The sequence below is a fragment of the Trachurus trachurus genome (assembly GCF_905171665.1).
Source record: "Trachurus trachurus genome assembly, chromosome: 16".
Classification (NCBI taxonomy): domain Eukaryota; kingdom Metazoa; phylum Chordata; class Actinopteri; order Carangiformes; family Carangidae; genus Trachurus; species Trachurus trachurus.
Genome location: NC_139902.1, coordinates 6,512,152 through 6,523,259, shown reverse-complemented (window position 1 = coordinate 6,523,259; position 11,108 = coordinate 6,512,152). Strand labels below are relative to the sequence as shown.

Sequence of the window (11,108 nt, the reverse complement as noted above, 5' to 3'; positions counted from 1 at the left end):
GTCGTTGACATGGTTGCCTAGCAACATGTTTCCCCGGTGCAATCGCTTCTGCTTACGGGGAAGTAGCAGCTGGTTAGCCGCTGTATGTTCGTAGCAGGAGGCTACTAAAGCGAGTCTGTTGGAAACACACATCTACAGATCTAACGTAACAGAAGAGATGTTTTTCGTGGGATAATTGCCCAGAACCATGTGTAGAACTCAAATCAGTGAGCTGATTAATGTGATCACATCATCCTGACTTCAGCCTTCAAGAGCTGCCACTAACGTAGTCTGCTCTGAGGAGCTGTCAACAATGAAGTACCGGTAAGTTACACTTTAACGTTAGTTTGTTTACTGAGCTGGGTTTATTTAAGGGGCTACAGGTTAGCATAAACACATGAGAGTTGACTACGTTATGGCAGCTTCAGCTAAGGTAATGTTAGCTAGTTGCTGCTCAGATAAAGCTCATGAACACTGCTGTCTTGCCAAATTAACATTAGCCTACATGTCAGTGGTCGCAGGCAACAGGTGTCTGATGGTTCGAGATAAGATTGTGATTTCTGACAGCAGCAGCCAGTAGCTAACGTTAGCTTAGCTGAAACAGGATAGATGGGACCACCGGCCGGTAGCCCCTTAAATAAACCCAGCACAGTGACGTTATACAAACTAACGTTAAGTGTAACTTACCGGTAAGTTATTGTTGACAGCTGGTGTGGACAATAACCACACCAGTGAGTAGAGTAGACTGAAGCAGAGTGATAGATAGATGTTATATCTATCGCTCTGGACTGAAGTTAACTGCCCCATGCTCGAGCTGAACAGTAGCCTCCTGTTGCTAGGCAACCATGTCAACGACACATTCTATGATTATTTCGTTATCACGAGAAAACGGTCTTTGTTATCTCGAGATAACGAAATAAATTAATTCGTTATCACGAGAAAACGGACTTTGTTATCTCGAGATAACGAAATAATAAGTCGTTATCACGAGAAAACGGTAATAAAAAAAATGTATACGGACCTGGCCGTTCTCGGCTTCCGTACATAGAAGACAGAAGAGGCGTAATATTGTTTAAATTGCATGTATCCGTTTTCAAGAAATTGAGAAATATAATGTTTTGTAAAAGGATAGTTCACTTAAACATCTTTACAGTGTATTTGTACTTCTTTGCACTATAACAAAGAGATACATTTAGAGTGCTCATTATTTTTGTTTATAATGCTATTATTTTTCTGGTCCGGTTAAAATGCACTGTATGAGGCCCCTGAACTAAAATGAGTTTGACACTCCTGTAGGTGACAGCATAATAAAGATCCTGCAGTTTGGACTCGTGGCCACATGGTGGTGCTGTTGGACTATTTGGAGACGGTCCAAGTGAACAACACTGTACACGCAGATCATATTACATCTGCACTGTAAACGTACATTATCAGTGTAATAATAACTTCATGACAGCGCAGCACAGTTTTGAATGAAATATAGATAAAGTTACAGCAAGTCACTCGCCATTGTTCCGCCGCCATGGAGGCAGACGGAACCATAAAAGGGACTTTCCGTCGTAAAAGAGGATAAATAGTTAAACGTACTTTCGGTTTCAGTCTCTTAACCGTCGTGGCTCGTCGAAGTGCGAGCTTGTTGCCGGTTGGGAGTCTATTTCACTAAACTAAACTAGTTTTAACCTGCTGGGATCGGTGGTTTCATGCTCTGAGGCGAATATTAACCGTCTGCAGTGACAAACTTGGAGACGTAAGTTGTATTTTTACACAGCTGCACTTGATATCGCTGCTAACATTAGTTAAACGGCTAGCTAACACTGCTGTGTTTACTGTAAATTAGCAAGGATTGTGACCTGGTAATGAGTTGTAATACTGTTGGTGAAAGTGTTCAGATAATTCCTCCGTGTGCACGCGCGTGTGTGTTTTACCCTGACCGTTTCAAAGAAATCAGCAGTGTAGGTGAAAACGAAAGTAATGCTGAATACCATCTGCAGCTGGTTATTTTTGGTACTTGACAAAGAAGAAAGGTATGTGGATTATAGTTTTTGAGACATGGCATTATTTTATATACCTATGAGAGAGTAGATTTGAAAATGTTCAGATGGATTTTACATGTTTATTATTCAGTTTCTTTTAGTTCCCACCACTGAAACCTCAGTCATTTGAATAACCTGCCACTGACCTTGTCTGTCACCTGTTTTTGTTTTACAGAGTCTGTGCATTATGCAGAAAATGAGTTACTTCTCCCCCCTGCTCCTCGTGTGCCTGGATGTGTGTGTGCTACAAGCCATCGGCCTGGCCCAGCTCTCCCCTCTCCTCTTCTCCCATCCTTTCCTCACACTATGGGGAGGAGGTGTGATACGGGCCTCCCTCCTCGTCCTCCTCATCTTCACGTACCCCGGGAGCATGCCCTGGATGAGCAGCTTCAAGGGGCTCCAGAGCTTAGGGGTTCTTTGCTTCCACTTGCCAGTGTACATCACCCTCCTGTGGGCACTGGGGCAGCCGACTGTGGAGGAACTGTGGGGATGGCACTCCTGGGAGAGGGTGAGAGGATACGTGCATCCTGGTTGTTAAACTAGCGTGACACCATAATCCCTCATAGGGTAGATCATATTTATACAGTGAAACACTTCATTGTGGATCTTCAACCATGGTGAAAATAGCCTGACATGCCAGACATCCAGTCCAGTATCTAATGAGTTTTATACACGGATCTTGTCATGTTCAATTTTGGAAATTATTCTATACACAGTTAAACTGCTGTCTTTGTAAGATTTAATTTAAAGCTTTTGCATTTTCCAGTTTCCTCCATTTAGTTCACATTTAGATATATTTAGAAACAGTGGCTTTGTTTAAGACAGACCAGGGAATTTGATCACATCATTTGTATATTTATGACATTGATTTGACTTTATTGCCAGCCACAGAAAAGTCACATTATATATTACAGTTAGGCTGTTGAGCCTGCAACAGAAACCAAAACTAAACCAGTCTGAAAGGCACGAGAAATCCGCCATTACAGAAACGCTGTTTACTCTGTGGACACACAAAACAAATCTATCTCTATCCGTCCGTTTGTCACATGAAGCAGTTGTTGATTTCTGTATTTTTTCCCTGGATTTTGTTTTGCAGGTGTCACAGGGCTATGTTGTGACAGCAGTGTCCTGGCTGTACTGGAGCCGATATGCGTCATCTCTCTTGCTCTCCCTGGGTCGATACATGTCGTCTCTGTTCACGAAGACGTCCTCTGTGAAGTCCAAAGATGACACCGGGGCCTCTCTGCAGAGACTGTTAGGATACATGCGGCCCTTTTTCTGGCGTTTCGTTGCTGTGCTGTTGCTCGTCATCCTCTCCTCTTATGGTAACTGAGACTGCAGTTTCATTTCAATGAAGTATGTGTGTTTATTCCTTTGTAGTGCCAGCACGCAACTACTATTGCTCTGTCACCAGAAGCTTTAGAAGTTGGTATTAATTAGTAGGAACAACCAGATTAGAGTGTTTTCCAAGGACACTATTACAAGTATTCAATGAAACCATTTTTAAGAGCCATGGTGGCGTGCTTGTTGTCTGTTATGTTAAAGTAGAGGATAGGAACATGTTGACACTTGCTAGTTAATTCAGTAATCTAATGCAATTAATTAATGTAATTATACCAGCTTGCAATTAGGGACATGCAGAAGTCTGAATGTTTGCTTCCAGTCTAGGCTATCAGCAACCGGTTATGTGCACTCCTTTGTCTCTGTCAACTCTTAGGGTCAATTAATTTTACTGCAATTACATTCTTCCCCAAAGATTAATATTGTGATGATGTAATCTCCTGATCTCAGGTGAGATGGCTATTCCGCAATACACTGGTCGTGTGGCTGATTGGATCATGAATGAAGAAGCACCCGATGCGTTCACAGAGGCCATCAAAATCATGACACTAATGACCGTTGCCAGGTATTTTATTTTTTTTGCCCAAGAGTTCACACATTTCTGCTTCTAAGTTTGTAAAGTGTCAGAATTTGTTCAGCAAATTGTCAACATTTCAAATCTGTATCTTCTCTCTTGTAATTTTTCAAGTGGTTGTTTCACTAAATAGCAAATATATATTCTTATCTGGCATAACTTCACACTTAGTTTGTGTAGTGTAGTTCTAATGAGGGTATTGCACTACCGTATATTCATGTTTATTTTTTTCATATTTTCAGTACAAACAAACATTATTATGATATCATTATCTCCATCCTTAGTGGCGCAGGTTGTTGTTTTAAAATGTGAGTAAGCAGTGGGTTCTAATCCTGGATTTTACCTTCTCTCATAGAATTCAGTTTATGCAAATATAAACAAAAAGTCACCCAATTCTGGAACAAATTCAGATATTAATATGCATATTTCATTTTAATGATAGATTGTAATTAACACAGGTTTTTTACTTGGAATTTTGAAGCAGAGATGATAGTGTAATAATATCCTTCTACTGACTTCTTTGCGCACTTAACACTGTAATGTGTCCTCTTTTGTATGTTTCAGTGCTGTGCTTGAGTTTGTGTGTGACCTCATGTACAACATCACCATGAGCCGCATACACACCTCAGTGCAGGGAGTCGTCTTCCAGGCTGTGCTGAAACAGGAGATCGCTTTCTTTGATGTCAACCCTACAGGTGAGTCATGTACATACACACACACATACTGTGGGTATGACTGTGCCAACATAAAGTAGGTTGTTGAGAATAAATCCTCGGCCTTTTCTTCCTCATACTTTGGGTACATGGTTTTATTTATATTAAGGTCAACCTCAGCTCTTTCATTATTTAGAATTTACAGATAAACAGTAATTTACATAATGCAATTTTAATGGATTAAACAAATACAGATTTATATATAGTAAAGGATTTTTACATGTTATTTGAGAGAACTAATGCACAAATTTGATCTCAGGTGAACTGGTGTCCCGCATTACCACGGATACCAATGACATGAGCGAGGCACTTAGTGAGAAACTAAGTCTTGTGATGTGGTACACGGCACGTTTTGGCTTCCTCTTGTTCTTCATGGTGAGCCAGTCGGCGAAAATGACGCTGCTCACTTGCATGGGACTGCCCATCATCTGGGTCATACCTGAACTCACCGGACAATTCCACCAGGTAACAATGAGCTCACATAAAATTTCCCATATTCTTCAAGGAGAAAAAGTTCCTTAAAGTCCCCCTCCCGCGACCCTTTTCGGTCATTTTAAAACCAGCTCATTAGCAATGCACATTAGCAATGCACCTCTGGAGGGTGGGCGGAGACTGCGCTGCTCTGCACCCGCCCAGCCACCTCCTCGCACCCCACCCCCCGCTTGCTGACAGCTGGACATTGTACAATTACAGATTCAGCGCGTTTAGCGTAAAACTCCACACTGGGATTCAATCCCAGACTGGAACATAGTCCTTGCTCACGGTGCAAGCTGCTCTACCAGGTGAGCTATACAGCTATACCTGTTATACCTTGACAGCTCCACCGAGCTGCCAAGCCTTTCACCTCTGAGCCAGATGCAGAGCGGGGCGGGAGCTTGTAGCACTAGTGCCCTCCCCTGGAGCTGTGACACGTCAGCTCCAGTCTCCCTGAAACTGCCAGTTTGTGTCTGCCATTGGTTCACAGCAATTTGAAGGCAGAAAAACTCAGAAATGCAATTTTGCACGTCCTTTTCTGCTGATATGTGCTCTAACACAAGAAAAATGCCACAGGAACATGTGAAAAGCACGAAAAACACGATTTTCATGGGAGTGGGTCTTTAAAGGGCAGAGAGCCTCCTCCTCTCCCTGTTACCACCACAATTACTCCGAAACTGTTTAATTAAAGTGATAGTTCAGTTTTTTTGAAGTGGGGTTGTATGAGGTACAAATGGCCACTAAGTATAATATCTGCAGTAGGAAGGTCTCTGCCCCCCTCCCCACTGAGAAACACTGGCATCGTTCTACACCAAGACACAGGCAGTAAACTGTTGTGAATGGGGGACCATTAATCAGCGTATTTTCGCCGCCTACGAGAAGTCCCATCTCAAAATAATACACCAGTTCAAGAGTACGATATAAAGTAAAAATTTACAACGTCAGCTGGTCGGAAAAAGGTTAGTTTTTCTGGAACTAACCAACTCACTCAGTACTCCTCTGTGCAAATAGGCTTTGCGATGCGCTGGATCAATTTGCCTATCAGCTGTTTTCTACTGCAGATGTTATACTTAGCTGCCATTTGTACCTCATACAACCCCACTTCAAAAAAACGTAACTATCCCTTTAAGGTAAAAGGTAAAAATATTGCATAGTTCCACTTTAAATCACCTGATCTTGAAAAACAAATGTAAATTCTTTCAAAAGTCACCACAAAATTAACCTAACCTATTCTAAATGGCCAGTTTAATGAGTAAACATGTTTTTTTTTGTCTTCAGTGAATTTTAAACGGTAAAACGGTTAAAAAATTGACTATACAAATAAACATGGTTGCCTTGTCTTTCAGTCTATTGCTGTAAAGGTTCAGGAGTCACTGGCTAAGGCCAACCAGGTGGCCACTGAGACCTTCTCCAACATAAAGACAGTGAGGAGCTTCGCCAACGAGGACGGTGAGACAGAGCGGTACAGACGGCGGCTGGACGACACTTACGCCCTCAACAAAAAGGAAGCAGCAGGCTATGCGGCCTCTACCTGGGCCAGCAGCGTGAGTTGAATACTGACCTGCGTTGTAAAGTATTTGCAACCATTTCTTAGCTTGTTTTATCAGACTACAGTAGTGCAACAGTTAAAGGGATAGTTCAACATTTCGGCAAATTGGCCCATTGCCATAATCCCTCGAAAACAACTCCGTCTCGTAACGTTCTGTTATTAGCTCATAGCGTGGTGAATGTGCAGGACACAAATTGTCCACCAGAGCGTTTTGGAGTTGTTGGATTGTGTATTTGATGAGTTTGATGAGGGAAACCAAGAAATCCCATTAGCCTCTGTAGCGTAGCTCTGAGCAGCTCGCGGCTCTGCTCCGCCGTTCTAAAAATAGCTTGCACCGACAATTAAAGGTAACGAACCTACTCCTAAAACTATAGGGATTATGGCAATGGGCCAATTTGCCAAAATGTTGAACTATCCCTTTAAACAAGAGCATGTAGCGTCTGCAGGTTGCTGATCTGACCTCTGTTCACTGAGACGTCTGCCATGACCAGTGACTTTGAAAATGCAGTCGGTCCACATGTTCAAAGTGGAATAATGTTGGAGTATCTTTTCCCTCACTTCCTTTAATGTAAATAAAAGCTATTTTGTGTTCCCTTCCCTCAGATGACCACTTTGGCCCTGAAGGTGTTTATTCTGTACTATGGAGGGACTCTGGTAACCAGGGGGACCGTTACTAGTGGAGACCTGGTGTCGTTCGTCCTGTTTGAGCTGCAGTTTGCCTCTGCAGTCGAGGTGAGCCACAGATCAGAATTCAGCTAGTTGCTTAATTCAAAGGATCCCACAGGTGTATCAGTATGTGCCATATTTTGCATAATAATTTTGCTTCTTTTCCAGGCTGTCATGCGTTATTACCCAGAGGTGAAGAAGGCAATAGGTGGCTCTGAAAAGATCTTTGAATATTTGGATCGCAAACCTCAAATACCACCAGATGGCACTTTGGCGCCTGAAAATCTTAAGGGACACATTCAGTTCAAAAATGTTACGTTCTCCTATTCTGGTAGCACAGAGGAAACCAATCTTGTTCTCAAGGTGTGTATGTATATTGATCTCCCATGCCTTTATTATGTTTACATTTTTAATTATTACCGTACCAATGAAACATATTCCTTTCCTCCACCAGGATGTGTCTCTAGAGGTAAAACCTGGCCAGATCACTGCCCTTGTGGGACTTAACAGATCAGGGAAGTCCACCTGTGTTAAGCTGTTGGAGAGATTTTACCAGCCGAAAGCAGGGGAGATCTTACTGGATGGGAAACCACTGCAAAGCTACACAGACCAGTACCTACATGACAAGGTGTGTGCTTAATGTACTTTGCATTTTGGATGGAAAACATTTTAAGCATTAGTTTTTTTTTTAATTCAACCACCATCCCTCTATGTGCTTTATTTATACGTCCATAAAGTATAAAAAAAGAGCACTCTTTATACTGCAGAAATTGACTGAAATTCAAAATGGCAAATAAGTAAGTGAATTGTGCAGTAGAGGCCAGAGCGCAGAAATGAAATAAAATTAGGCCGGGAGCTGTACAAGGATGACGATATAGGGAAAGTGAATCAGTGTAGTTCACTGAAATCTTCTACCCCTCATTGTCAGCTCTTAGAGTCAGCTGTGACAATTCTGCTCTCCCACTGACGCCTCCTCCTCAACCTCCTCGTTTGTTTATAGATGGCTGTGGTGAGCCAGGATTGTGTGCTGTTTGCTCGCTCTGTGCGCGAGAACATCAAGTACGGCTGCAAGGATGCTTCTGACGCGGACATGCACAGGGCCGCCAGGCTGGCCAGTGCCCACGAGTTCATCATGGAGCTGCCAAATAAATACGACACAGGTTTGTCTCGCATCTAGAAGAGTCAAAACAGTGATGCAGTTGTTTATTTTTCACTTTCTGGAGGAATCTGGATTTCATTTTGTCTTCATTTGTAGATATCTGCACAAAAATAACGCGTATGTCTCTGATGGTAATGCATTGTGTCAGGCTAGTTGACAAGGGTAAAAGTCTGGAATTTAGTTTGGTCAGAAAAGATTTAGAGGACATAAAGTCTTATATATTATTTATAAAGATCTTCTATTTTCTCTTCCAGGGCATAGGCAGTAATGTTTGTTATGAAATGTGTTTGTGTCAGATTTGCAGGCTGTCAGCAGATGTTACACACTTACACACAGGAGGTTTAAGTCTAACACAGCCACTGAAAGCTCACTGAATAATGCCAGCTACAATAACTAGGACACCTATTGTACCATAATGAACAAATATAAGCAAAACGTAATGAGCAAAGTGCATTTTTCATTTCTAAGTTGTTACCCCATCAGTCACCTTTCTTCTTCTTCCTCACTTTACTTAAACTAATTATGTCATTAAAGATTATCAGTATACTGCTGAGAAGTGTTGAAACCATTAGTAGTAAATATATTCAGGACCATACTGCCCCTGATGGTTATTCAGTTGTGTTCAATGTGATATTAAAGGGGTCTTGAATAAGGCCTGAAATGTAACTATATGAACCTTGCAGAAATCCTGCTGACACCACTGGAAGGGTTTATGAATTTAATTAAATGCACACACGGAACTAACATCACTTTGGCCTTGTGGTCTTGCCTAATGCAAAGGACACTTACGGCTCTATAAGTATGTACATAAACACAATACCGCATGTTCTTCTGTTGCATAGATGCTGGGGAGAAGGGAGGTCAGGTGTCTGGAGGCCAGAGACAGCGCATCGCAATAGCTAGGGCTCTAATCAGACGTCCCAGAATCCTGATTCTGGACAACGCCACCAGCGACTTGGACACCGAGAATGAATACCAGGTGGGGGAATCTTTTGTTACTCAAATTTACGCTCATTAATTCTCTACTCTTTTCTACATGTAACACTGAGTCATGATTGCACGCCAACAGGTCCACCAAGCTTTGTTGAACCAGTCCAACAACTGCACCGTGCTGCTGATATCCAACAAGATGGGCGTCGTAGAGAAGGCCGATCATATCATCGTCCTCAACGAGGGGACGGTGAAGGAGGAGGGCGGCCACCATGAGCTGCTGAAGAAACAAGGCCTTTACGCTGAACTGGTGAAGAAGCAGAACATGAGCTTTCACCGTAAAGAAGAGGAGCGGAACGACGCACAGTGAGGTGGTGCTTTGCCCTCAAGCCTAGAAGTCAAGTTACAGAAGGGTTGCTGGTTAAAAAGACTCAAAACTCCAGCTCCACTTGAGCTCTAAATAATGAAACTATACTTGAATATTGCTAGAGGAGGTTGAGACCCTTTAGGAGAGAGTGGGGCAAGTTGAGCATAGGGGTAAGTTGAGCCACCCTTTGTTGCCCGGAAACCATAAGAAAAATTGAGCATGTGACCAAATATTTAGGAGGAAGGCATCATTTCATGGAGTCTGTGAAGGTATTGTAAGGACCACATGTGTGGTTTGACATTTATGTCCAAAAAAAAACATTTTTCACTCTCGAAGGTGAATTCAGTTGATCATTCGTTTCATGAGAATTGTGTTTAGACCAAAAGATATAATTATAAATGTATTTTATACATCTGTTGTGGTATCTATGAGGTACAACATCAGATAGTAAACCTAGCATGAAAGTGAAAGGGCTCATCTTACCCCACTCTCCCCTAAGCCTCCTTTGCTTCACAGTGCACCTTGGAAGTGGGTGAAGTCGCCACTTCAACCAGCAGCCCCTCAGCTTGGCGTCTAACCCCCAACTGCTCTAGGACATGCAAGCCTATTTAGACAGGCCAATACAGATACAATCATCAATCAGTACATTTAAACAATACATTTACATTTACATTGTCATATCGACACCGTATATCACACGATAATACACATTCTCATCTTCATCTGTTTGTGGATTTAATAATCAGATTGCAAAATCAGTTTCTGCTTAATCTGATGCATTTTTCAAAAATCATATAAAGTCAATATTTTTTTTACAAAAACAGTCAGACTCATCAGTTTGCATCACTGCCCACAAAGGTCGGATGCAACCATGGATACAGTAAAACTACCATCGTGTAAATGGGTTTTCAGATGGTGGACAAATATTAATTGTCCAGTGGAATACATCATCATATCTAGAGGGAGTTACTGGTAGGGAGTTACCATAAAAGGTTGCTCAAGGATACTTGGGCAAGAAATGTGAACAGCAACCCTGCAATTAGTACCGTGTAGAATGGTAACTTATGATGGTCATGCACTGTGTTGCTTATGTAGGTGTAGAAGAGATGAAACAGCTAGACTTAGATTTTTCATGTTGCACTATTTAAAGATTGGTCTTTCTAAATGCCATGGCTGTATATATTTTTCATATTTGTCATAAGTATTATCTTTGGTTTTCGTTTCTCTCTATTGATTGTGCTTTTCTTTTTGTAAATAACTTAAACTATTTGTACTTGTTGTCCACACTGCAATAAATCTTTTGAATTGATAAATTATTCAACT

At 41.8% G+C, this 11,108-nt stretch overlaps 1 protein-coding gene across 1 annotated transcript; it reads left to right on the top strand.

Annotated features, from left to right (window-relative positions):
* The first annotated feature begins 1,408 nt into the window (after window positions 1-1,408).
* Window positions 1,409-11,101, top strand: tap1 (transporter 1, ATP-binding cassette, sub-family B (MDR/TAP)). Its single transcript, XM_083990509.1, has 13 exons — window positions 1,409-1,726; window positions 2,188-2,520; window positions 3,109-3,337; window positions 3,804-3,918; window positions 4,492-4,622; window positions 4,900-5,105; window positions 6,461-6,658; window positions 7,267-7,395; window positions 7,498-7,692; window positions 7,784-7,957; window positions 8,330-8,489; window positions 9,331-9,467; window positions 9,558-11,101. Exons 2-13 carry the CDS (start codon window positions 2,200-2,202, stop codon window positions 9,786-9,788), a joined length of 2,226 nt encoding a protein of 741 aa, XP_083846635.1. The 5' UTR covers window positions 1,409-1,726; window positions 2,188-2,199; the 3' UTR covers window positions 9,789-11,101.
* The last annotated feature ends 7 nt before the right edge of the window (window positions 11,102-11,108 follow it).

What these genes read in the sequence shown, in the direction of transcription:
- tap1 (XM_083990509.1), top strand. Translation starts at nt 2,200, where the DNA reads ATGCAGAAAATGAGTTACTTCTCCCCCCTGCTCCTCGTGTGCCTGGAT. An exon ending in AGTTTGCCTCTGCAGTCGAG is followed by an intron (nt 7,396 to 7,497) that starts GTGAGCCACAGA and finishes CTTCTTTTCCAG; the next exon opens with GCTGTCATGCGTTATTACCC. An exon ending in GCCAAATAAATACGACACAG is followed by an intron (nt 8,490 to 9,330) that starts GTTTGTCTCGCA and finishes TCTGTTGCATAG; the next exon opens with ATGCTGGGGAGAAGGGAGGT.